Raw genomic sequence first — 26,802 nt, 5'->3', positions numbered from 1 at the left:
CCTACTCCTGCCATCAGTGGTCACTGTTTACTGTAGGTACACAGCTCCACAAATCAGTCTTATTTGTCCCAATAATTGTTTTCACAGCTGAGAGTTTCTCAGGCTTGAGATTAGTTTGAGTTCTGAGATGCAGTCACCTGCTACCTACATGTTTCCTCAGACAGTATTTGTCATCTTGGAATAGCAACACTTTTAGGGGATGAGGTGGAAGAATGGTGGAGTGAAAAAAAATTTAAAGGGCCCTCCCCTACTCAAATGTCATGCCACTTCTCCCCCAACCCAGGTAACAATACTTGCCCACCCATTTCCTTCTCTCCACAAGTCATGCCACATGCCTCTTCCTCCCTATTTTCCACCACTGGCCATTGTGGGACCAACCCTTTTGCTTCCAATGCTGTATGGTTATTTTGTCCTAACAGTCAGAATCAGACCGAGTCAGCCCATAACGAAGATATAATTATACATCAAGTCAAGGCTAACCGTACGTCACCTCACAGATAAACAATCCCCTCAAAGCTTGCAGCCGATCACAGTGTGGTCTGTGACTGTGTAGGGCAGGTGGGCTCTCTGAGCCACACCCAACCCTGTCCCCATACTTGAGAATTTCCAAACCAAACTACTGAGAAATGCACATCAGTAATTGCCGTGTGCAGGTATCAGATCTGTTATTACATGACTGTGGGGAGGTGGGGGGGCAAGAAAGTCTGGTCACGCAGCTCCAGGCATCATGAATGTGAGGCAGACTTGATGAATCAGTTGAAGTTTTCCTGCCCATCGCTTCTGTACATTTGTGAGTGTTCTCGCCCGAGCAACACAGTCAGAGAGTTTAAGCACAGGTTGGCAGAACCAAGGCCCGTTGAATGTCAAATGTGAACTGGAGCATTGCTGGTGAAGACTGCATAGAGCACCGAGAAGGTTCTGGGACTGTCCTACCCACTGCTTTGCAGCATTACTGCAGGCCAGTGGGAAGAATCCCAGTACCCAGCAGCAGCTCTGTTCCTGCAGGCTCTGTTAAAGAGCCAGGCTGGCAGGTCAGTCCCCTGCAGGGCCACCAGAGGGAGCGAGGCAGTTTGTAAATCCCTCGTCACCAGACAGGTCATTCTGCAACTGGAGATACCCTGCTTCCTCTGCGCCCCCACCCCCCGAATATAATCACAATAAAGTTAAGAGTATCAAACTACAAATTATATTTAACAAAAGCAGATTATGTTTAAAAACCACCCTTTATGGGACTTGAGTTGAAAGAGGTTTGATTGGAATGACTGAGAGAATTGGGTGGCATAGTCTGATGGTGAACCCCAGAACACCCCCCCCCCTCCATAGACTGATGGTGAACCCCAGAACACCCCCCTTCCATAGTCTGATGGTGAACCCCAGAACACACCCTTCTATAGTCTGATGGTGAACCCCCCAACACCCCCCCTTCCATAATCTGGTGAACCCCAGAACACACCCCATCCTTCCATAGTCTGATGGTGAACCCCAGAACACCCCCATTCCATCGTATGATGGTGAACCCCAGAACAGACCCTTCCATAGTCTGATGAACCCCCCCAACACCCCCCCCCTTCCACAGTCTGATGGTGAACCCCAGAACAGACCCTTCCATAGTCTGATGAACCCCCCAACAACCCCCCTTCCATAGTCTGATGAACCCCCCAACACCCCCCCCTTCCATAGTCTGATGGTGAACCCCCCAACACCCCCCCTTCCATAGTCTGATGGTGAACCCCCCAACACCCCCCCTTCCATAGTCTGATGGTGAACCCCCCCCAACACCCCCCCCTTCCATAGTCTGATGGTGAACCCCAGAACACACCCCCTTCCATAGCCTGGTGAAACCCAGAACACCCCCCCTCCCCTTCCATAGTCTGATGGTGCCCCACTACCCCCCCCCCCAACCCAGTTGGTGTACTCACCATCACATTCCCTCTGGGATTAAACTGGCCACAGTAAAAGCCTCACCATCTAACCTTGTAACAGCATCAGAAATGTTTCAAACTGGTGGTGCCGACACTGTGGACTCCGGCAGGAGGCTGGCTGGGGCCTATTACTCGCTGCATCAGCCTGAGGTTCATCACCCCAAAGACCATGAGCTGTCGCACCACCTCATGGAGACAGGACCCATTTAACATCCCATAACTAAGTTGGGAAAAATCTAATCTGAAACTGTTGCACTAACAAGTCAAACAAACCAGGAGCCTCCCTGTGTATGTAATACAGAACATGCTGCATCACAGCACATGGGCTCTGCATCCCACCCCCAGTCATCACCAGTGCACCCACACTTGGGTCCTGCTCATCTGCAGGCTGCCAATAACTTGTCAAGGCAAAAGAAAAACTGGAAGCAGCTGTGGATTTGTTGGTTGAATGGGCAACAACCAACTCCAGTATCAGTTCCTTCTCACGCTGGCTATACCAGTCCTGCTGTAGGAACACTGTGCTGCTGCTAGTGCAGTAACTGTAAAAATACCACCTTCCTTTAGTAAAGAAGGATAATTCGAACACCGTCCAACAGAATCAGCATCACTGCTGTCTCCCTGTGCGTCAGCAAGTCCAGCTCATGTCCAGTCAAGTTATATATAATCAAGAATTTCAGTCTCCATTTCATTTTCACTTCCTTCCGAAGGCGGGTACTCTTCCTCCTCATCTTCCTCATCCTCCTCCTCGGCGGATTCGGACTCCTCTCTCTCATGTGTGACCAATGGCTTCTTTCTCAAAGAGCTTGAAACTAAACCCAAAAGAAAGGAAAAACCCAGAGAAGCAGAGTCAGTCTCACAGAGCAGGTCAGGCAGCGAATTACAACCGGTTCTCCCCTCAGCTGCTCTGCCCACCCCAGCGGAGTCTTTACGCAGGTGAGCAGCTCCTGCAGGTGAAGGATGAATGCACCATTATCCTGGTCACTCCCCAACACACCTGCGCACACAAGATGTCCAGGATAACTCACGCTCTGCATCATATGTGACAGATTTCTCCAGGTTACAGCCAAACACAGACTTGGTGTTTCATCCAGCTTCAAACTTGAACAGATTCACAAAATCGTATGGGGCGGGGAGAGAACCTGGAGAGGAAGGGGCCAAAGTGGCATCACAATGAGAAGACGATGGCGTGATGCAAAGGCGGGGGAGGGGGTACAGAATGCGGAGAGGGGGGTGGACGGTGATTCATATATTTGAGTCTACAGAGAGCTGTCGGGTGATTTTTTAAAATTTGTTCTTGTGATGTAGCTGTCGCTGAAAAGGCTGGCATTTATTGCCCATCTCAAATTGCTCTCGAGCAGGTGGTGGTGAGCTGCCTGCGCCCATTTCAGAGGGCGTTAAGAGACAACCATATTGCTATGGGTCTGGGGTTACATGTAGGCCAGACCAGGTAAGGACGGCCGATTTCCTCCCGATGGACATTAGTGAACCAGATTGTTTTTTATGACAATCTAATAGCTTCGTGATTATTAATGAGACAAGCATTTTATTCCAAGTTTATTAATTGGAACTTAAATTCCTCCAGCGGCAGTGGTGGGATTTTAAATTCTTGTTTGAACCTCAGTTATGCTAACGTACACAATCTTTCCTCAAAGAGTGACAATCATTTGAAGAAATCGGTCATGCAGGGTAGATAAGACAAACAACTTTATAGATATTTAAAAGCCGACTGGATTTTAAAACAGGAGCGGGAGAATAGCAGAAGTTCAGCTTCAGGTCATGGGTTAGGGCATTAGAAGGATGGGGTTTGATGGGCTGGTTGGTGTGAGGAATTGAACTGTCACAATGGGGTTGCTGGGGCACTTTGTGGACAGTGGAATTAAGGCCCACTTTTTGCACAAAACAGTAGGGACTTTTACTCTGTATCTAACTCCGTACTGTACCTGCCCTGGGAGTGTTTGATGAGGTCAGTGTATCACAGAATCATTACAGTGCAGAAGGAGGCCATTCGGCCCATCGTGTCCGCACCAGCTCTCTGAAAGAGCAACTCCTCCAGTTCCACTCCTCCTCCTTCTCCCCATAACCCTGCACATTCTTCCTTTTCATATAACAGTCTAATTCCCTTTTGAATGCTTCAATTGAACCTGTCTCCACCACGTTCTCAGGCAGCGCATTCCAGACCCTAAACACTCACTGCATGAAAAAAGTTTTTCCTCATGTCACTTTTGCTTCCCTTACCAAATACTTTAAATCTGTGCTCTCTCGTTCTCGATCCTTTCACGAGTGGGAACAGTTTAGCTACTCTATCCAGACCCATGATTTTGAATACCTCTATCAAATCACCTCTCAGCCTTCTCTTCTCCAAGGAAAACAATCCAACCCTCTCCACTCTATCTTAATAACTGAAATTCCTCATCCCTGGAACCATTCTTGTAGAGTCACAGAGTTATACAGCACAGAAACAGGCCCTTCGGCCCATCGTGTCTGTGCCGGCCATCAAACGCCTATCTATTCTAATCCCATTTTCCAGCACTTGGCCCGTAGCCTTGTATGCTATGGCGTTTCAAGTGCTCATCTAAATACTTCTTAAATGTTGTGAGGGTCCCTGCCTCTACCACCTCTTCAGACAGTGTGTTCCAGATTCCAACCACCCTCTGGGTGAAATGTCTTTTCCTCAAATCCCCTCTAAACCTCCTGCCCCTGGTTATTGACACCTCTGCTAAGATAAAAAGTTTCTTCCTATCTACCCTATCAATGCCCCTCATAATTCTGTATATCTCAATCAGGTCCCCCTTCAGCCTTCGGTGCTTTAAGGAAAACAACCCTAGCCTATCCAGTCTCTCTTCATAGCTGAAATGCTCCAGCCCAGGCAACATCCTGGTGAATCTCCTCTGCACCCTCTCCAGTGCAATCACATCCTTCCTTTAGTGTGGTGCCCAGAACTGTACACAGTACTCCAGCTGTGGCCTAACTAGCATTTTATACAGCTCCATCATAACCTCCCAGCTCTTATATTCTATGCCTCGGCTAATAAAGGCAAGTATCCCATATGCCATCCTAAGCAACTTATCTACCTGTGCTGCTGCCTTCAGTGATCTATGGACAAGTACACCAAGGTCCCTCTGACCCTCTGTACCTCCTAGGGTCCTACCATCCATTGTATATTCCCTTGCCTTGTTAGTGCTCCCAAAATGCATCACCTCACACTTCTCAGGATTAAATTCCATTTGCCATTGCTCTGCCCATCTTACCAGCCCAACTATATCGTCCTGTAATCTAAGGCTTTCCTCCTCACTATTTACGACACCAACAATTTTCATGTCACCTGCGAACTTACTGATCATACCTCCTATATTCACATCTAAATCATTAATGTACACTACAAACAACAAGGGTCCCAGCACCGATCCCTGCGGTACACCACTGGTCACAGGCTTCCAATCACAAGAAGAACCCTCCACCATCACCCTCTGTCTCCTGCCACTAAGCCAATTTTGGATCCAATTTGCCAAATTGCCCTGGATCCCATGGGCTCTTACCTTCTTGACCAATCTCCCATGCAGGACCTTATCAAAAGCCTTACTGAAGTCCATTTAGACTACATCAACTGCTTTACCCTCATTTACAAATCTAGTCACCTCCTTGAAAAATTCAATCAAGTTTGTTAGACACGATCTCCTCCTGACAAAGCCCTGCTGACTATCCCTGATTAATCCCTGCCTCTCAGAATTTTTTCCAATAGTTTCCCTACCACTGATGTTAGAGTCACTGGCCTGTACCTGGTTTATCCCTGCTACCCTTCTTGAATAATGATACCACATTTGCTGTCCTACAGTCCTCTTGAATCTTTTCTGTACTCTCTCCAATGCCCTCACATCTTCCCTCAAATGCGGCGCCCAGAATTGGACGCAATACTCCAGCTGAGACCGAACTAATGTCTTATACAAGTTCAACATAACTTCCTTGCTCTTGTACTCTATGCCCCTATTAATAAAGCCCAGGATACTGTATGCTTTATTAACTGCTCTCTCAACCTGTCCTGCCATCTTTAATGACTTATGCACATATATACCAAGTCCCTCTGTTCCTGCACCCCCTTTAGAATTGTACCCTTTATTCTATATTCTCCAACCATGTTCTTCCTACCAAAATGAATCACTTCACATTTCTCTGCATTGAACTACATCTGCCACTTGTCTGCCCATTCCACCAACGTGTCTATGTCCTTTTGAAGTTCTACACTATCCTCCCCACAGTTCACAATGCTTCCAAGTTTATCATCTGCAAACTTTGAAATTGCGACCTGTACACCAAGGTTTATATCAGGAAAAGGGTCCCAACACCTGGGGAACTCCATTACAAACCTTCCTCCAGCCCAAAAAACATTCATTAACCACTACTCTTTGTTTCCTGTCATTCAGCCAATTTCGTATCCATGTTGATACCGCCCCTTTTATTCCATGAGCTACAGGTTTGCTCACAAGTCTGTTGTGTGGCACTGTATCAAATGCCTTTTGAATCCATGTACACCACATCAACAGCATTGCCCTCATTAACCCTCTATTTCCTCCTCAAAAAACTCCAGCAAGTTAGTTAAACATGATTTTCGCTTAAGAAATCCATGCTGGCTTTCCTTAATTAACTTGCATTTGACAATGTGACTATTGATTTTGTCCCGAATTATTTTTTCCACAGGTTTTCCCACCACCGAAGTTAAACTGACTGGCCTGTAGTTGCTGGGCTTATCTTTACACCTTTTTTTGAACAAGGGTGTGATGTTTGCAATTCTCCAGTCCTCTAGCACCATCCCTGATCTAAGGAAGACTGAAAAATTATAGCCAGTGCCTCTGCGATTTCCACAGAGTGAGCTTTACTCTGTATCTAACCCCATTTTTTATTTATTTTTTTGCCAACAGTACTGAGAGGAGCCAGTCACCCCCTACTGGGACAGTGTAGAGGAAGCTTTACTCTGTATCTAACCCCGTGCTGTCTCTGTCCTGGCAGTGTTTGATGGGGACAGTGTAGAGGAACTCGGTCCTTGCACAGCTTCCTGAGGCAAGTATTCACAGATGGTTTGCAAGCAGGACAACTGCGTGCCCTTTCAACTCCTCCCCTCCACAGCTGACTGTTACAACGAAGAATCCAATTGGTCAAAGAGTTGGATCGGGGAGGTAGTGTCTCAGTTACAGGAAGGAAGCAGGAAAAGGAGGATGGCCAGAGGTGGGAGCCCTGAGGTAGTTAAATTGGCAAGAGTTTGAAATTTCTTTTAAGCATAGACCCTGCCTTCACCTGCTTTGTTCTTGTGCCAGATCTCTTTAATCATGTTAGACATCCAATCCCGGAGCTCGTCGTTGGTTTTGGGCAGACACCATCCATCCCGCTCAGTACATGTAGTCTCTTTGCCTTCGTTGCGATTAATTATCTTCCTTAAACTAAAATGAATCAGACAAGCAGAAGGGAACAATTTGCAAACAGAAATCACGCAGTCAGAGGGGCAGTACTGAGGGGGCGCCGCGCTGTCGGAGGGGCAGTACTGAGGGGGCGCCGCGCTGTCGGAGGGGCAGTACTGAGGGGGCGCCGCGCTGTCGGAGGGGCAGTACTGAGGGGGCGCCGCGCTGTCGGAGGGGCAGTACTGAGGGGGCGCCGCGCTGTCGGAGGGGCAGTACTGAGGGGGCGCCGCGCTGTCGGAGGGGCAGTACTGAGGGGGCGCCGCGCTGTCGGAGGGGCAGTACTGAGGGGGCGCCGCGCTGTCGGAGGGGCAGTCTTTTAAATGAGATGTTAAACGGAGTCCCTATCTGCTCTCTCAGGTGAATGTAAAAGATTCCAACTAAGTGAAGAGGAGCAGGGGCATTCTCCCTGTGTCCAGTCCAATATTTATCCTTCAACCAGCTCAGCTCCACAGTAGAAATGCAACAGAGCCTTTGAAACAAACTTCCTCGATTCTTACATGCCCAAGTCCATCTGCTCCTAAATCTCCCCTCCCGTTTTCTACTTTATCCCCAACAACCCGTGAGTACTTCCAGCTAAAAGGTTGAAATGCGAGGTATTACCTCTCTGCATCCAGGTCACAGAGCTGGTAAAACATCTGTCGATAAGGTGGCAAAGTGTGCTCCTGGAATACGTAAGCTGACTTCTGGAATTAAAAAAACAGCAGGAGTCAGGTTGACTGCACATTCAATTTTTATAAAGCACAAATTGTTTTAAACCAACCCTTTGCTGAGACCCAGGGATTTGGACTTTTCAAACCAGCACTTTATTGGAGAGAGATACAGTCAGATTGTCAGGGCCCTCAAAGGCAGAGTGGCAGGAATAGCTAAAGCAATGCTGACTGGATCAGCAACAGAGGAAAACTGGGAGCGAGAAGAGCTCTTTGGCCCATCACAAAATCAGCACGCACACACTATGTGAACAGATGTTTACCATGGAGCCTCCTTGTGACTCACTCCGGCCCTTGCACTACTGTCTATGTAGTGCTTGTCCCTACAAAAACTCACATCATTATCCCAATAATAACACTCTTTGCTGGAAACTTACTTTGAGCTTGTATCCAGATGTGGTCAGTTTCTTCCTCTGTGGGGTATTGAGAACTGCTGGAGCCTTTGCCAGATCCTGAATACGCACAACCTGGGGGGCTAATGGATGAAGAATCAGCATCAATTATACACTCAGTCTGATTTAAATCACACACTAAATTAAGAAGAAATACAGTCCCCACCCCTTACACTGCCCATGCTGGTCATGGCAGCCGCCTATATCAGCCAAATGCCATCACCATAGATGTCAATTACAAATGAGCCACTTATTCTTTCACTTTTTCACAGGATGTGGGCCAGGCCAGCATTTGTTGCCTACCCCTAATTGCCCTTGAACTGAGTGGCTTGCTAGGCCATTTCAGAGGGCAGTTAGAAGTCAACCACATTGCTGTGGGTCTGGAGTCACATGTAGGCCAGACCGGGTAAGGACGGCAGAGTTCCTAGTGAACCAGATGGGTTTTTATGACAATTGCTATTAGTTTCATGGCACTATTACTGAGACTAGCTTTCAATTCCAGATTTTTTTTATTAATTGAATTTAAATTCCACCAGCTGCCGTGGTGGGATTTGAACTCATGACCCTAGGGCATTAGCCATTAGGGCCTCTGGATTGAAACATATAAGAACCTGAGGGGTCTTGACAGGGTGGATGTGGAAAGGATGTTTCCTCTTGTGGGAGAATCTAGAACTCGGGGGTCACTGTTTAAAAATAAGGGGTCTCCCATTTAAGACAGAGATGAGGAGAAATTTTTTCTCTTAGAGGATCGAGAGTCTTTGGAATTCTCTTCCTGTGGTTAGCACCGCAGCCTCATAGCTCCAGCGACCCGGGTTCAATTCTGGGTACTGCCTATGTGGAGTTTGCAAGTTCTCCCTGTGTCTGCGTGGGTTTCCTCCGGGTGCTCCGGTTTCTTCCCACATGCCAAAGACTTGCAGGTTGATAGGTTAATTGGCCATTATAAATTGCCCCTAGTATAGGTAGGTGGTAGGGAAATATAGGGACAGGTGGGGATGTGGTAGGAATATGGGATTAGTGTAGGATTAGTATAAATGGGTGGTTGGTGGTCGGCACAGACTCGGTGGGCCGAAGGGCCTGTTTCAGTGCTGTATCTCTAAACTAAAGGCGGTGGAAGCAGAGTGTTTGAATATTTTTAAGGCAGAGGTAGATAGATTCTTGATAAGCAAAGGGGTGGAAGGTTATCGGGGATAGGTGGAAATGTGGAGTAATCAGTTCAGCCATGAACTTATTGAATGGTGGAGCAGGCTCGAAGGGCCAAGTGGCCTACTCCTGCTCCTAATTCATATGGTCGTATGATTACTCGTCCAGTGACATTACCACTACACCACTGTCTCCCCAATGTCTTATAATGTATTAAGCAAGCTACTATTTTGAGCCATTCAACAACTACGTACTACTTAGTTACCGATTTAAAAAAGGTCGCACATCCTTCAGGCTATGAGGACAAGTGGCCTCCGTCCAAGCCTCTGAAACACATGTCTGAGATAGGAAACTGAGCAGCCAGGGGAACATCGAGCCTGCGTACAATGCCCTCTGTGGGCAGGGAGGCAGCAGGAACCTGGGAACTCTTGGAGTACCTGCCCTCCCGGATTAAAGAGGCAGTCTCAACACCAGGGCCTCTTTTAAAATTCAAAAATGGTTATGAACAAGTACCGCTCATTTCTAAGTCGGAAGGGAACCAAACAGATCAGCAAGGCCCAGGGTTTGTTCCCTAGTCTGAGCCTACGTAGCAGCGTGAGCACCACAAATGACCAGGTCGTCCCTGGGCTCAGGGGAGGGGAAGAAAGTATCAAGAGTTTCCCCTTCTGATTACTATTCAATGAGAACAATTTGCATTTATATAGCGCCTTTACTGTAGTAAAAACATCCCAAGGTGCTTCACAGGAGTGTAATGAGTCAAAATTTCATATTGAGCCACATTAGGACAGGCTTGGTCACAGATTTAGGTTTTAAGGAGCATCTTAAAAAGAGGACTGAGAGCTTTAAGGAGGGAATTCCAGAGCTTAGGGCCTAGGCAAAATGAAGGCACGGTTGCCAATAGTGGCGTGAAGGTAACTGGGGATGAACAAGAGGCCAGAATTGAATAAGCTCAAGAGATCTGAGGGTTGTAGGGCTGGAGGAGGTGACAGAGATAGGGAGGGGTGAGACCTTGAAGGGATTTGAACAAGCTTCCACATCCTTTCCCTCTTTCCAATTCAATCTTTAAACAGAGGAGGATCTGACAGGAATGGCTCTTGATTTATAAACAAGAACCAGAAGATCTCTTTGTACTGCCACTGTCCAAAGTGATATGACAGCAGCATGCTGTACAAACAATAACTTCCCCAGAGAACCGTGGATGTCTGGAATAGACTGCTGCCTATGTAGTGAATGGTGATTCACTGAGTTCCTTCACGTGAGAGTTGGACCTATTTCTAACTGCGGTGGAGATCACCTTGTACAAAAGGTAGGTACTGCAGGGAATTATCAGGGCCAGAGTGCTCCCCTGGACTAGTTTTGATCACCTATGGGGATCGGAGAGTGATTTCCCAGATTCCCCATCCCCCAAATTGGCTTGTATTTTTAATCAAATTTTTCGTCTCTCCCAGGAGATAACATGGTTTTGGCTTGGGTTGAGGAGCGTATATATTGTGATGCACAGCGTATCATAAATTATGTGGAACAGACTGGACGGACCAAAGGGTCTTTTCCTGTTCGTCACTGTATGTATATTCTCTGTCCCTTACCTGGCTTGCTGATGGTGATGGGGAGGCTGTAATTAAACGTGCTGCGCTTTGCCTTCACCGGCATGTCCGAGGGCATATAACCTACAAAGTAAAAAGTTATTAGTTCTGCACCATTTTTAGCATTTAACAGTAATGTTTCCAATTAGGTTGTTCTCCTCTGGGCTATCAGCATAGTGTACCATTCAGGAGTCAGCCATGACTCAGTAGGCAGAACTGTCACCTCAGAATCAGAAGATTGTGGGTTCCAGCCCCACTCCAGAGACTTGAGCACAAAATCTAGGTTGACACTGTCGGAGGGTCAGTACTGAGGGAGCGCTGCACTGTCGGAGGGTCAGTACTGAGGGAGCGCTGCACTGTCGGAGGGTCAGTACTGAGGGAGCGCTGCACTGTCGGAGGGTCAGTACTGAGGGAGCGCTGCACTGTCGGAGGGTCAGTACTGAGGGAGCGCTGCACTGTCGGAGGGTCAGTACTGAGGGAGCGCTGCACGTTCTGAAGTCCAGAACTAAGGGAGTGATGGACCATCAAAAATGCAGTACTGAGAGCACTGCACTATCAGAGGTGCAGTCTTTTGAATGGACGATAAACCAAGGCCCTATCTGCCTCCCAAGTGGATATAAAAGACCCCACGCCAATATTTCAAACAAGAGCGTGGGAGTTATCCCCAGTGTCCTGGCCAATATTTATCCCTCAACCAAAATCACTTAAAAGGATAATCTGGACTTCATTTGCTGTTTTGTGGGATCTTACTGTGTGTAAATTGGCTGCTGTGTTGCTTCGAAATAGTGCCATAGGCACTTTTATGTCACCCTGAGAAAGCGCTCGGGGCTTTGGCTTAACATCACATCTGAAAGATGACACCTCCGACTGTGCAACACTCGCACAGTACTGCACCTCCAACAGCGTAGCACTCCCAGAGCACCGCATCTCCAACAGTGTGGCACCCCCACAGTACTGCACTGGGAGTGTCAGTCTGGATTAGAGCAGGAAAGAAAGTTGGGAAGAGGAAGCAGGAACTAAATAAATATATACAATAGCTTTTTCTTGGGTAAACAGTGAATGAATTATTTTTATGCACTGGCTACAGTCAGTTCGCTCCTTCCCATCAGTTACCGTGTTTGGTGCTGCATCGAAGCCTGAAATCCAACACCTGGTAAATCTTCGCTTTGGGATCTTTTCTTGGATCAAACCCAAACCTCACCCAGAGACTCCGCCAGGGACCGGTAAGCTGTGAAAGAGAGTGGAGCAGGAGGAGAAAGAGAACAAGGTGTGCGCATCAATGTTTCTGTGACAGACTGTGCCGATGCTTTAATAACCCCAACCAGCAGTTCCACAGTGTAATCTCGTGTGGAAGAAACTGGGGTTTAGGAATTTTGCAGATAAGCTCATGGCCTCTGTAGGAATCCAGTATTGTACAATACAATTGTTGACACTCTATACTGCATTAGAAAAGTGCGTGAAGGTGCAACTTATCCTTGCTCTCTCCCAACTACACAGTATGATACCTCAGCCAATGACCCAAGGGGCTTGTCACTGATCAAAGCCCACCACCCTGTACTCAGTCAGTGAATTGACCCAGTCCTTCCTCATCCCTGTGCATATCAAAACCCTATATAAAAGACCCAGGGCCTGTTAAACTACAGCACGTAAGCCTAACAAAATGTACTGAATGCAACCTTCCATAAGCTAGAAACGAGTCACTGAATTCAATAAAACCTTCACTACAAGGTGCACACTGAGAACAACACACCCCTCCCCCACCTCACATCGCACCAAATTTCTATAGCAATCTTTCTTGAAGGTGGGGTCCATACTGAGAAACAACAGGCAATCACATCCAAGTACCAGTTCTTCTTGTGTGAACTTACGACAATGAGTGCTGGAACTATTCAACTACTTGGGACAGGCCCCCAACAGAGCAATCTGATGCTCACGTGATGGCTCTACTTAAGCACTTCCAGCAGGGTTGACTGGTCAGTGATGGAGCAAGTATCTTGGCTGATGCCCGGGGTCACTGAGCCTAAACACGGCAGAGCCACTGAGACACTAATGCAGCTCTGATCCAATCTGTATGCCTCAGTGCCAAATATGGCAGATAGAGCTCAGTATCACACAGGATGGTGCATTCCTTTACTGAACTAATCAGCAGAGCCAAGGAAAAGCACTGACTTGTAACTCACCATGTAGTAGGCCACAAAAGGCAGGAGCAGCTTCAGTTTGTCCGGGTGGATGTCAATATTCGACTTCACTGCATTTCGGGACCAGATGGGCCGGATTTCAAAGTGCTGAAGAGACAGAAGACAGACATGCACAATGAGACTCCAGGTTCCCCCATTCCTAACTAAACTTCTGTATCTCGCAAAGCTTGCGATAATGTGCCTTTCCTAGCAAAGGAAATAGTACATGAAAGTCACCCAGCTTTTGCATCAAGACAGAAATGGCTCAGTATCAGAAATACTCCATTCAAGCACTGAGCCTTCAATGAGCTGGAGCATTCATTTTTAAAATATATTAATTTCCTGTGGCACTGCACATAGGGAGTCAAGACCAAGTGTAGCTTTCACATGGTTGACTTTTAACTGCCCTCTGAAGTGGCTCAGCAAGTCACTCAGTTGTATTAAAACCACAACCAGTGGTTCAGGAAGGCAGTCTAATAAATGTTGGTCCTGTCAGTGAGAATTAATAAAGAAAATAGGATGCAAGATTAAAGGGAAGGGTTAATTGGAGCAGAGTGTGCAGATTGATGTAATTCAATTCCCATTTTGAAGTGATATATTCTGTCCTTATGTCGAATTGTATGGTATTACTTATGGTTAGCTAGCAAAACTATGGCAATTTGGGAAGCAGAGTTGGTTGGAGCTGGAGAATGGATTGAGGAATTGAAACACACATACTTGAGGCACTACAGTGCCATCATTGGCAGTAAGGTGTAATGACAGCGTGACAAGTTTACATAGGCAGTTTCCATCATCAGTGTCAACTTAGGCATTTATAATGGAAAATGTTGGCAGGTAGTACAAGCAGATGCAAGTTTTTTTTTTATATATCATAGCCAGATATCAAAATGGTTGCATTACATTTCACAACCACCTCACTTTTTAAAGAGGTTTTTCACTCTCTTTTTGATGCCTCCATCCCACTCCCCAGCCATGTGAGCACACAGGTCCCAGATCTGATAAACTAGCTGGCAGGGGCAGTGAGACTGACTATATGTAGAGAATTCCCACACTGACCTCTTACCCCTCACTATGGAGTACTTTGTCTTGCGACCTGTCCCCAGACAATCTGTTACAAAGAACCTGCCTTTTGAGACATTGCCTCTCTGTATCACTATAGCAACACGCTACAGCAACAGACCACTGTAAAAATAAAAAAATATATACAATTAGTGTTGCAGCTGCACCTCATTTTTACACCAATGATACAGAGAAGTTTGCTCATCTTTCCCTGACCTGTGGTGTTTGGGACACCAAGTGCCTTGAAGCCTCCAATCATGGACGCTGGCCAAGCCATGATTTAAGATACTCCCTCTACCAAGATTTGCATTTATACACTTTTCGTAATCTCAAGACGTCCCAAAGCGTTTTACAACCAATGAGGTACTCTTGGAGTGTCACTGTTCTAATGTAGAAAATGTGTCAGCCAATTTGCACAAAGCAAGGTCCAACAAACAGCAATGCGATAATGACCAGATAATCTGCTTTAGGTGGTGGTTGAGGGATAATTATTAGCTGGGACAGCGAGGAGAACTCCCCTGCTCTTCTTTGAAAAGATAGCGAGCAGCACTGATCGAAAGAAACATCATCAGGGGCAGTGTAGATGAGGCAGAGACACCTTCCCCACTCACCCTTTTCAGCTCCTCTTCAAGTTTCCGGTCTGCAGCCTGCGTGTTAAATTTCTGCCAGTTCTGAACCGCAGCTTCAAGAGGCTGGGACGGGACATCTGGATCATCAAAATTCACAAATATGGCATTGTGGGGACGGCGAGCTCGGCCCAGGCCGATCAGGTTCTCATTGGATAGTTTCGGAGGATGGTAACCATCCCTGCAAACAAGGAAAGACAAAAAGAAAATTTCACCAGAATACTTCCACGCAAACCAAATATTTCACTGTTTTGTCAATAACAGATAAATGCCTATGTAATTCAAGCTTGGAACCCTTCCCCTTCCTTGTGGACCCCAGACAGTGGATAGACAAACAGGTCACCTGCTATAAAACCCAGACACTGCCAATCTATAACCAGCTGTTGGGAGTTGTGCCTTCGATTTCTCACTTTGGTTTGTAATTACTGGTTATGCTATCATGACAATATATATATTTGCTTTTAGGATGGTGAAAAAATGAACTTGCATTTTTGTAGTGCCCTTCATGAGCTCAGGACATTCTGAAGCACTTTATAGTCAATGAAATACTCTATGAAATGCTATAATTTTGGCAAATGCGGTAGCCAATTTGTGCAAAGCAAGATCCCATAGACGCCAATGAAATAATGACCAGATCATCTGGTTTAGGTGTTGGTAGAGGGATAGATGTCATTTGCAACACTGGAAAACCTCCCCTGCTCTTTGAATCCTGCCATGCGGTCTTCTATATCCAAACATGGGCAGTTGGGCTTTCAGTTTAACATTTCATCCAAAAGATGGTACTGATCGAAAGAAACAACACCAGGGGCACTGTAGATGAGGCACTCCCTCAGTAATGTAGTGAAATGCCAGCCTGGATTAAATGTTCTTAAGTGGAATTCACATCTACAATCTTGTGACTCCACTTAGCCAAGAAACCTTCAGTAGAAAAAGAACTACAAGGGCACTCGTATTTACATCTGGTATTTCTTGTCTACAATAGCTAGTGATGAGCAGCAGAATACAACTGACAAAATCTCAGAAAGTCACTGGCTCTGTAGGATAATGGAAGCTGATAGAAGGAGGAATTAGAAAGATAAAGCTTTAAAAATTGAGGCAAAGTAGAATAGTGTAGTAAACTTGGAGCCATCAAGGTTTGCTCGGAGTGCAACATTTTGGAGAATGCTACACTTTGTGATTGAAATGCTGCCCTGGTCAATTTACTGAGTTGTACTCCTGACGTCGGTTGCCTATACTGACCTGTGTTGAACTTCCGGCCGGTAGAAATAATCCACAGGGTTATCCACACGGGAAAATATCGGCGGAGGGATGTAAAGCGGCAATTCCTGGTCAAAAAACTCTTTGTGCTCAGGCTTGTGGAGGATGACCTTGTCGTACATGGACACCTGTGAGCCACCTGTCGCTGTGTGCATGACCAGGAACTGGAAATCAGACATTCCTATCAGACACAATCAGAAGAACCACATTTAATGAATGTGGGAATATGGTAGGTGGGGTGTCACAGAATCAGGAAGAAGTTTCCTGTCAGTTGCAGTAGAGGAGCAGTAACTAGGTGACAGAATACTGTCCATTCATCTTCGGGGGTCGATGGCATTGACCAAGGACAAGATCAGGCTCATCAGTGAAGCCTCCGAGTCAAAAATAAACAAGGGAGTTATGCTAAAGACTATAAATCACTGGTTAGGCCTCAGCTGGAGGATGGTGTCCAATTTTGGGCTCCACACTTCAGAAAGGGCGTTGAGGCCATGGAGAAGGTGCAGAGGAGATTTACTAGAATGATAGCAGGGATGAGGGACTTCAGAGATGTGGAGGGACTTAGAGAAACTGCAGCTGTTCTCCTCAGACCAGAGAAGGTGAAGGGGAGATTTAATAGGGGTGTTCCAAATTATAAGGGGCTTTGATAACGGTAAATAATGAGAAACTGTTTCCACTGGCAGGAGGATCAGTGACCAGAGGGCACAGATTTAAGATAACTGGCAAAAGAACCAGAACGCACTGCCTGAAAGGGCGGTGGAAGCAGATTCAGTAGTAACTTTCAAAAGGGAATTGGATAAATACTTAAAATGAAAAAAAGTTCAGGACTGTAGAGAAAGAGCAGGGGGAGTGGGACTAATTGGAAAGCTCTTTCAAAGAGCTAGCATAGGCAAGATGGCCAAATGGCCTTCTGTGCTGTAAGATGATATTCTGCTGTGAAATTTACTGCATGTGGGCTCACATATGAAGACTTTTTTTAATATTCTTTCATGGGATGTGGGTGTCACTGGCAAGGCCAGCATCTGTTGCCCATCCCCAATTGCCCTTGAACTGAGTGGCTTGCTCGACTATTGGGTGGATCGTTTTTCAGCCGGCACAGACACAATGGGCCAAGTGGCCTCTTTCTGTGCCTTAAACTTTCTATGATTCTATTTCAAAGGGCTGTTAAGCATCAACCACATGGCTGTGGGTTTGGAATCACATGTAGGCCAGACCAGGTAAGGACGGCAGATTTCCTTCCCTAAAGGACATTAGTGAACCAGATGGGTTTTTACGACAATCAACGATAGCTTCATGGCACCATTACTGAGACTAGCTTTCAATTCCAAATTTTTATCAATTAATTATATTTATTAATTAATTGAATTTAAATTCCACCAGCTGCCATGGTGGGATTTGAACCCACGTCCCCAGGGCATTAGCCCAGGCCTCTGGACTACTAGTCCAGTGGCATTGCCACTTCGCCACCGAGGGGAAAGAAATACTCAGCACTTAACCCAAGACAGATTCACTGAGGAGCACCTTGAAGCACTGAAGAGGAATTAGCCTAGTGGAGACATGGTCACATGCCACTCAAATGTTAAAAAAAAAAGACCTGCCCAAGACCTGCCCTAATTGTACTGAAAGAAAGAATTGCATTTCCATAGCACCTTTCACAACTTCATGATGTCCCAATGTGCTTTGCAGCCAATTAGGTACTTTTAAAGTGGAGTCATTGTTGAAACATAGGAAACACAGCAGACAATTTGTGCACAGCAAGATCCCAAAAAGAAACAATGCGATAACAGCTGGATAATCTATTATTTTTAATGTTAATTGGGTGATAAACATTGGTCAGGACACCGGGGAGAACTCCCCTGCTTGAAATAGTGGCATGAGACCCTTTCCCTCCACCGCTTCATAATGGTCCTTGGTTAGTCTTAAGCGAGAGCTTTTTATCTTGTTCATTCCCCCTCTTTGTTTCCCCAGTCTGCATCAAACATTCCTGGCTCAGCAAAGATTTTGATGCATCATAACGTCCCCCTGCCCAACTGCCACCCACAATCTCAGGTGTTCTAGGCTGAAACCTGTCTTGGGTTAAATGCAGACTAGGTCGGCACAGACTCGGTGGGCCGAAGGGCCTGTTTCAGTGCTGTATCTCTAAACAGTTATTTCCCTGTGTCTTCTGAAGACGGCAAACAGAATCCACACACAACCCAGTAATGCATTACCCTGGAATTTGTAAGTGGTCCCAATGACTCCGAGGATTTCCATTTCATATTTAACCTCCTCTTCATTGCCCCCTTCCTCTGGAAATGCCTTTGATCTCACTTTCCTCCACTTCCTCTTGACCCTGAGCAGCATGCTCGTTGAGGGGAAGCGGTTGGCACACACAGGGTGACAGTAAGGATCCTTTGGACGGAAGTGCAGTTCAAGCCTACGGCTCGGGTCAACATAGGTCTATTGCAAAATAAACAGATTAAGAAGGATTATTATGAGAATGGCAGTAGCACCTGTATCGCACAATCATCACTGTGAATGGCTCAAAAAAAGTGTAACATTTGCTATAGAGGGAGCTTTACTCTGTATCTAACCCCCGCGTTGTCCCTGTCCTGGGAGTGTTTGATGGGGACAGTGTAGAGGGAGATTTACTCTGTATCTAACCCCCGCGCTGTCCCTGTCCTGGGAGTGTTTGATGGGGACAGTGTCGAGGGAGCTTTACTCTGTATCTAACCCCCGCGCTGTCCCTGTCCTGGGAGTGTTTGATGGGGACAGTGTAGAGGGAGCTTTACTCTGTATCTAACCCCCATTTTTTTTTTTTGCTCACACATGAAAACTGGCTGTTAGGACAATATACTGGTGGGTTCTTGGTGCTTGTGAGTCCTAACTGGGAGTGTTTGATGGGAACAGTTTGGAGGGAGCTTTACTCTGTATCTAACCCCGCGCTGTCCCTGTCCTGGGAGTGTTTGATGGGGACGGTGTAGAGGAGCTGAGGCGCCTTTAAACGCGGCCTTTCACTCACCCGGGAAACCCCCTCCTCTCCTCCCAGCGTTTCCAGCATCTTCCGCGGGTCGCGGACCATCCCCGGATACTCAGCGCAAACCAGCCGCTTCTCCGCATCAAAACGCAGCCTGACCGCCGCAGCCTGTGCACCCGGGGTTCGCGCTGACCGCTGGCCGGACTCGGGCTCAGGCTCCAGCGCCGCCATATTAACATCCGGTCCCACACCCAACTGCGTCCGCCTCGCCACCACCGGCTGGAATAAATAGTCCACCCGATAAAGGTTCCACCTCTCCTGCTTCTCTCATTAAATTATGTACAATAAAAATTAAATTCCTGATACATTTATATGTAGAATGTCTGGAATATTACAGGATATTATAGTTGTATCCTCTATAGAAAGTGTAAATGAGTTGTATCTGGAATATGAATGGTATGGTAATTTAGTCTATTTTACACAATACATTCTAATATATTTTCATTTAATTGCTATATAACCATTATATACCAGAATTTTTAAAATATCATTCAAGAGGCAAGAGATGCAAAATATCTCATCACTATAATTTTCAGATTTACTCTTATTTATTTTAAGTGCCTGTAGCTAGTGTCCCAAGGCACTGCTCATAAGTCAGAGAATACAGATAGCAATAGCCATGTGCTACTAAACAAAGTACAATATTATAGTATAGAAAGTAGGGGAATTTTATTTGTTATCTGTCTCGTAATAGTAAAAAAAAAGGTGTGTTTTGAGATATGCTGTCTGCTGTTAACACGAAGCTGTGTCCCTTTAGGTCAAAAAGTCCAACGCGTCCAGAAAGAAGCCTTAGAGGGAAATTCAGTGAATAGGCACATTGAGATCAGTTAAAGGCTAATTGCTGTTGATCACCAAAGTTTGTTTAAAAACACAATTCATCTCTGCTGTTAAGAATGAGCATAAGTTCTGCGTTATTCTAGATATGCAGCTGTTTGTAAAAAGAATTGCAATTCTAGTGCTCCTGTCACAATCTCAGGACGCCTCAAACTGCTTTATAGGCAATGAATTACTTTTGAATTATTGTCTCTGTTGTAATGTAGGAATGGAAGCCAGTTTGCACAAATATTTGAGCTGCTGAGGTGCAATGAACGACAGAGCAACTATCATTTTCAAGATTAGCTTCGGGGTTAAAGAAAGGAAAACGTTTGAGCTACCAAGCAAAGTAGGGGCATGCCAGACAGTTAGAGACATACCAAATGCGCCAAACTGACAAAAGATGCTGCCAACATTGGGAACAAAAGAGTGTCGGAATAAATGGGTCTTTTTCCGGGTGGCAGGCAGTGACGAGTGGGGGAACTGCAGGGACCAGTGCTTGGGCCCCAGCTATTCACAATATATATTAATGACTTGGGTGAGGGAACTAAATGTAACATTTCCAAGTTTGCAGACGACACAAAGCTGGAGGAAGAATGTGAACTGTGAGGAGGATGCAAAGAGGCTCCAATGTTCGGTGAGTGGGCAAATGCATGGCAGATGCAGCATAACGTGGATAAATGTGAGGTTATCCACTTTGGTTGTAAAAACAGAAAGGCAGATTATCTAAACGGTGATAGATTGGGAAAGGGGGAGGTGCAACGAGACCTGGGTGTCTTTGTACACCAGTCACTGAAAGCAAGCATTCAGGTGCAGCAAGCAGTTAGGAAGGTGAATGGTATGTCGGTCTTCGTTGCAAGAGGATTTGAGTACAGGAGCAAGGATGTCTTACTGCAGTTATACAGGGTCTCAGTGAGACCACATCTGGAGTATTGTGTGCAGTTTTGGTCTCCTTATTCTTGCCATGGAAGGAGTGCAAAGAAGATTTACTAGGCTGATTCCTGGGATGGCAGGATTGACATATGAAGAGAGATTGGGTCGATTCAGCCTATAGTCACTAGAGTTTAGAAGAATGAGAGGGGATCTCATAGAAACCTATAAAATTCTAACAGGACTAGACAGGCAAGATGCAGGGAGGATGTTCCCGATGGCTGGGTGTCCAGAACCAGGGTTCACAGTCTCAGGATATGGAGTATGCCATTTAGAATGGAGATGAGGAGAAATTTCTTCAGGAAGAGGGTGGTGAACCTGTAGAATTCTCTACCGCAGAAGGCACTGAGAGGTCAAGTCATTAAACATATTCAAGGAGATAGATATATTTCTTAATGCCAGAGGGATCAAGGGATATGGGGAGAAAGTGGGAACAAGGGTCTGAATTAGACGATCAACCATGATCTTTTTTGAATGGCGGAGCAGGCCCGAATGGCCTACTCCAGCTCCTATTTTCTACGGGGGAGCTGGGAAGGGGGCTGTAGGGGGTAGGGGTGCGAGGTGGGGGGGGGGGGGGGTGGGGGAGGGAGAGGGAGGAGGTGCAGGCAACAAAACACCTCACCAGCTCCCACCATCGTCCCCCCCACAATGATGCACCACCGGGATCGGGACCCGGGCGTGAGCCGCGGGGAAGGCCTGCGCGGAGCCGCCGAGTGAGCGGGAGCCACCGCCGGGACCACACGGCAGCTCCTCCCCCCGATCGCCACCACGGACAGGCCCCCCGAACACAGCCACGCGGCCATATGAGCCACATGGAAGATGGCAGGATCCCTAAGGACACATGGTACAGCGAGCTCGTCACTGGTATCAGACCCACCAACCATCCTTGTCTCCGCTTTAAAGACATCTGCAAGCGTGACATGAAGCCCTGTGACATTGATCACAAATTGTGGGAGTCAGTTGTCAGCAATCGACAGAGATGGCGGGCAACCATAAAGACGGGGCTAAGGCATAGCGAGTCAAAGAGACTTAGCAGGTGGCAGGAAAAAGTCAGAAGTGCAAGGAAAGAGCCAACTGCGTAACAGCCCTGTTAACCTATTTTATCTGCAACACCAGTGGAAGAGTCTGCCACTCCAGGCGCTGCTTCACAAACCACTGACCACCTCCAGACACTTACCCATTGTCTCTCGAGACAAGGAGGCCAAAGAGATGTTTGCAACTGTCTCAAATATTAAACTGCATCACTGAGCATGGCAACAGCGATGCACAAGAATCCCATCCAGACAACTTCGGCTGATTTTTTTACTGAAAAAATATCATACTCTTACCCTGAATGCCATCCTTTCACCACATTTTAGTTTAGTTTCACACCCAAAGCAGAGGCACAAAACACATTCAGGTAGAAATTAAAGCCTGCAACTAACTCCTGCTCATTCCTGGATTCATGCTTCCTCCTTGAATATTGCATTCGAGGAATCAGTGCAGATTAAAATAAAACAGCACTATAATTTTCATTGAGAGTGCTGACATATTGCAATATCAAGTGGTAAAGCTTGTGGGTTCAAGTCTCAGGCTAGAGCCTTCAGCACAAAAAATTTAGGCTGACACCCCAGAGGAGTGCTACAATGTCAGAGATGCCAACTTGCAGATGAGATGTTAAACTAAAGTCCCATCTGCCATCTCAGGTGGAGATAAAAACAATTCCATGGCACCATTTTGAAGAGCAGCATGGGAGTTCTCCTCATTGCTATGGCCAATATTTGTGTCTCAAATTGATATCAATAAAAACATTCTGGTCACTACCACATTGCTGTTTGTGGAGATTACTGTACACAAATTAGCTTCCACATTTCCTATAGTTCATCATTGACTAAAGTGCTTTCAGACATCCTCAGGTTGTGAACGACGTTATATAAATGGCAAGAGATCAACACAGCACCAGTTTCTTATGTTTGTAGCAGTAGCCTACCCAGCCATGTGACCTGGTCCAAGCCAGTATCAGGAGGATGAATTAGATTTGCAACATGCAGGATGTGAATTGCCAAAATGCAGCTCAGCATCTTGAGAACTAGAATCGGCAGGATTGGGAACACAGGAGTATGGCTAACATACTCCACTCACATGGATGGATGCAGCTACAACAAAAGAGGCTCAATGCCAGGACAGAGCACGTTGCTTCCCAGCCACCAGATTCAATACTCACTCCCTCCACAACCTGTCAGATTGTGGCTGTTAAATATGCACAATCCACAGAAGGCACTGCAACTCAGCAAGGTCATGTCAAACAGCATCACCCTCCCTTCGATCTCTACCACAGCAGCAATATTATGGGAACAGCATCACCTCCAAGTCATGCACATCACCCTGGCTTAGACAGGAACGTTCCTTCATGGTCAGTGGGCCAATATTCTGGAATTCCCTTCCCAACATACTATGGGAGCACCCTAACCACAAGCACTGCACAAGTTCAGGGACACACACCACCTGCAGCAAGGAATGGAGTCTTGCTTATATCACTCACATCCCACGTAGGTGAAAAATCCAGTGCATACATAATTGAAAATGCACCAGGAGAAAGGAATTTTAATCCAATATCCATTCCCAGCATAACTATATATATATATTTTTTATAAAGAATAATGTTAAAAAGAGACATTTTAATCTTTGCAACATGTTAGCTAGTATTTAATCCAAGTGGTCAAATAAACTGGTGAGTGTCCAGTTGATATCTTCTGATCTTCCAGCAGTACAGCTTGAATTTCAAAAGGGTGCAGAAGTATTGAAATTATGTGGGTAATTTTTATTTTTAAAACTATTTACCACCAGTCAGGGCTAATTCAACAGCTCATTTGTTTATTTTGAAACAGATAAGTTAAATTCTGTAATCCAGTGAAATCTGCTATTGCTTGCTTATCTTTACTTAAACTCGATCTATAATTTTGGCCAAATATACATTACCAGTACATTGAGAGACCAAGGATGGTAGGTGATCACCTATTCTATTTCCATATACACCTCACTTGGTACAAGGGTCCACCCTGCAGCTCACAATCTCCGATCACTGTGCTCACATTCCAGATCATGGGAGTATGGGCCCAACTATAGTAACACTTTCACACTAGCCATGAGAGAACAGATGAAATGCAAATGACCAGGAGACGTAAATAAATTCAAACAAAGACAAAACTGCAAGTGTGGAGGGTAGCCCTTTATTAAATCACTGCGCAATATTTGTCAACTCAACTTTGAACCCCCAAAAAAATACTGTGTCTGAGCAGTCAGAAACTCTCCCACTGGCCACCCCCCCAAAAAAACACAAATCTGGCAAGATACCACTGAACACCAATGCACTTCAAATGGCCAGTCAGGGTGTCTCTTGCTCAAATTCACAAGCAGTTCTGCCCCCAGTCTCTGGCTTGATTTCAATTGGCGAGCAAGTTCAAGAGTCCAAATCATCACAGCTTGGGAAACAGCAACTGCAATGGCGGGGTAAAAGTAAAAGGGGTTTAAAATCACAGCACTGTTTCATTATTTAAAGTACACAGTCTGATACAAAGCTCCTGCGGGGAGTTGGTCCAGCCTTTCTCTTTTTCTTCTTTTGAACACTGCAAGAGAGTTCGTCTGCTTGTACGATGAACGTCTTCAAGGTTACGCTTCCATCCCAACTGAAGAGGAGCAGTCCGATTGGGTCAGCAGCAAGCATTTGAAGGGGAGGGAGTATAAAAGGTTCCAATCAGACGTTCCGTCATACCTGGGTGGCCATCATCTACAGACATACCATACGTACACATACTGTAGTGCAAAACATGAAAGACAACTTATTTGTTCACAGTTACACAGGGATTTGATGTCTTTGTTTTTTTTTCCTCTTAAATATATAAACATTCCATTGAAGGGAGCACGTGGCCCTTAACTGGATTGTACCTTGTTATAAACTTACGACATGCTTACAAAGCAAAGCAGGCATTAACTGCTCAGAATAATACTGACTGTTTTTCTTCCCCACACACTCCCCCAATTAATTCTGGTCACGATGCGTTCCATCATAATCCATTATGCTGAGTTGTCTGACACTGTCTGGACTGGGCACCTGCAGTTTCAAGGGGCCAAGAGAGCTGCCCAGCTCCACACCACACTCAGTTTTGAGGGTGTCAAAGAGGCTGTCCATCTTGGGCCGCTCATTGTCACACTGGCTTTCACTCTTGTTCCTGAACAGCTCGCGGGCACGCATCCCAAGGAAACTCTTGGAGCTGGGGTACGAGCCGACAGTGACTGGGGCAGTCGGCTGCTCCAGAAGGTTCGAGCTCATGGCACCCGGGCTTTGGCCCACTTGCTCAGCGACCACTGGTGTTGGCTGTGGCTTCCTGCTGGGAGACCGGTCGGTAGAGATGCTGGGGGCCATGGGGGGCTTGGCTTGTCGACTTTTGCTGTCTGCCTCTTGGGTCTTATCAAAGAAGTCAGAATTGGCACCAATGTTTTCAGACCTATTTATATAAAAAAATATAAACTGAGAATAGGGCAGCAAAAATCCTTCATTTCAAACATATCAGACTGAAAATAGATATTGCTCCAGCTCAGATTGTTACATGAAATATGCAATACAAAAAAACAGGCCATTCAGCCCATCTGGTCTATACCAAAGTTAATGCACTGCATTAGCCTCTTCGCACTTCACTTCATCTAATCCTATCAGCAGAAACTTCTATTCCTTTCTCCCTCATGTTTATCCAACTTCCCTTTAAATGCATCCCTTATTTGCAATACCTTGTATTTATATAGCGCCTTTAACAGTATGTCACAAGACTCTTCAGAGACATCAAAATTTGCCACCAAGCAGAGGACATTAGGACAGGTGACCAAAAGCTTGGTCAAAGAGGTTGATTTTAAGGAGCATCTTAAAGAAAGAGGCAAAGAGGTTTAGGGAGAGAAGTCCAGAGCTGAAACCCAGGCAGCTGAAGACACAGCCATCAATAGTGCAGCAAAAGTAGTGGAGGGGGTGTGTAAGAAACTAGAATTGGAAGAACAGAGATTGGAGGGTTGTAGACTGGAGGAGTTTCCAGTGATAGAGGGGGACAAGGCCATGGTAGGGTTTGAAAACAAGGATGAAAACTGAAAAAATGTTGGACCAAGAGCCAATGCATTTCGGGGAGCACAGGTGGTGATGGGTGAATGGGATTTGGTGCAAGTTAGGATACGAAGAGAGTTTTGGATGGGCTCTAGTGTGTGGAGGGCGGAAGGTGAGAGGGCAGCCACAACACCATTGGAATAGTCAAGTCTAGAGGTAACAAAGACACAAAATGAGGGTTTCAGCAGATGAGTTGAGACAGACGTGGGGGGAAAAAAGTGATGGTGCTACCCTATGTGGTAGCAAGCTCTTTACCCAGAGAGAATGGTTTAAATGTAGAGGTTGCTCCCAAAATTCCAAAATGTATTCCTATCAGTTAGCTAGCAGCCAGTACTCACCACTGCTGGACATCATTCAGGCTGCAAAGAGCGAGTTCTCACCTGCCAATAAACTCAATGCCAGCCTCGGCTCAAATGAGCAGTACTCTCAACTCTGAGTCAGAAGGTTCAGAGTTCCACCTCAGAGACTTGATCCCACAATCTAGGTCAACACTCCCAGTGCAGTCCTAAAAATGCTGCGCTGTTAGAGATGTCATCTTTTGGATAAGGTGTCAAACCGAGACATCTTTTCTCGAGTGAAAGGAAAAGATCCCATTGCACTATTTGAAGAGC

At 46.0% G+C, this 26,802-nt stretch overlaps 2 protein-coding genes across 5 annotated transcripts in view; both read right to left on the bottom strand.

Annotated features, from left to right (window-relative positions):
• Positions 1-1,900: 1,900 nt before the first annotated feature.
• gtf3c5 (general transcription factor IIIC, polypeptide 5) lies at positions 1,901-19,506 on the bottom strand. Its single transcript, XM_068012096.1, has 11 exons — positions 19,309-19,506; positions 18,518-18,746; positions 16,293-16,491; positions 15,039-15,234; positions 13,372-13,476; positions 12,305-12,419; positions 11,195-11,275; positions 8,454-8,551; positions 7,970-8,052; positions 7,209-7,351; positions 1,901-2,731 (listed from the first exon to the last, which is right to left on the bottom strand). The coding sequence occupies exons 1-11, from the start codon at positions 19,492-19,494 to the stop codon at positions 2,577-2,579; spliced, it is 1,590 nt and encodes a 529-aa protein (XP_067868197.1). The 5' UTR covers positions 19,495-19,506; the 3' UTR covers positions 1,901-2,576.
• A 4,755-nt stretch (positions 19,507-24,261) lies between these two features.
• tsc1b (TSC complex subunit 1b) overlaps positions 24,262-26,802 on the bottom strand; it is a 48,481-nt gene continuing 45,940 nt past the window's right edge. For all 4 annotated transcript variants that reach the window (XM_068012090.1, XM_068012093.1, XM_068012092.1 and 1 more), the window contains one exon: positions 24,262-25,550. In XM_068012090.1, coding sequence (XP_067868191.1) covers positions 25,085-25,550 — 466 coding nt within the window. In that variant the 3' untranslated portion in view covers positions 24,262-25,084. The remainder of the gene's footprint in view (positions 25,551-26,802) is intronic.

The sequence above is a fragment of the Heterodontus francisci genome, chromosome 32, assembly GCF_036365525.1.
Source record: "Heterodontus francisci isolate sHetFra1 chromosome 32, sHetFra1.hap1, whole genome shotgun sequence".
NCBI lineage: Eukaryota > Metazoa > Chordata > Chondrichthyes > Heterodontiformes > Heterodontidae > Heterodontus > Heterodontus francisci.
This window is presented reverse-complemented; position numbering and strand designations above follow the sequence as displayed.

Excerpts from the sequence above, each read along its gene's own strand:
- gtf3c5 (XM_068012096.1), bottom strand. The coding sequence starts at position 19,494 with ATGGCGGCGCTGGAGCCTGAGCCCGAGTCCGGCCAGCGGTCAGCGCGA. Across the intron at positions 13,477-15,038 it reads TTGAAGAGGAGCTGAAAAGG|CACTTTGAAATCCGGCCCAT; the intron begins GTGAGTGGGGAA and ends CTGTCTCTTCAG. Across the intron at positions 11,276-12,304 it reads TCGATGCAGCACCAAACACG|GTTATATGCCCTCGGACATG; the intron begins GTAACTGATGGG and ends TTTACTTTGTAG.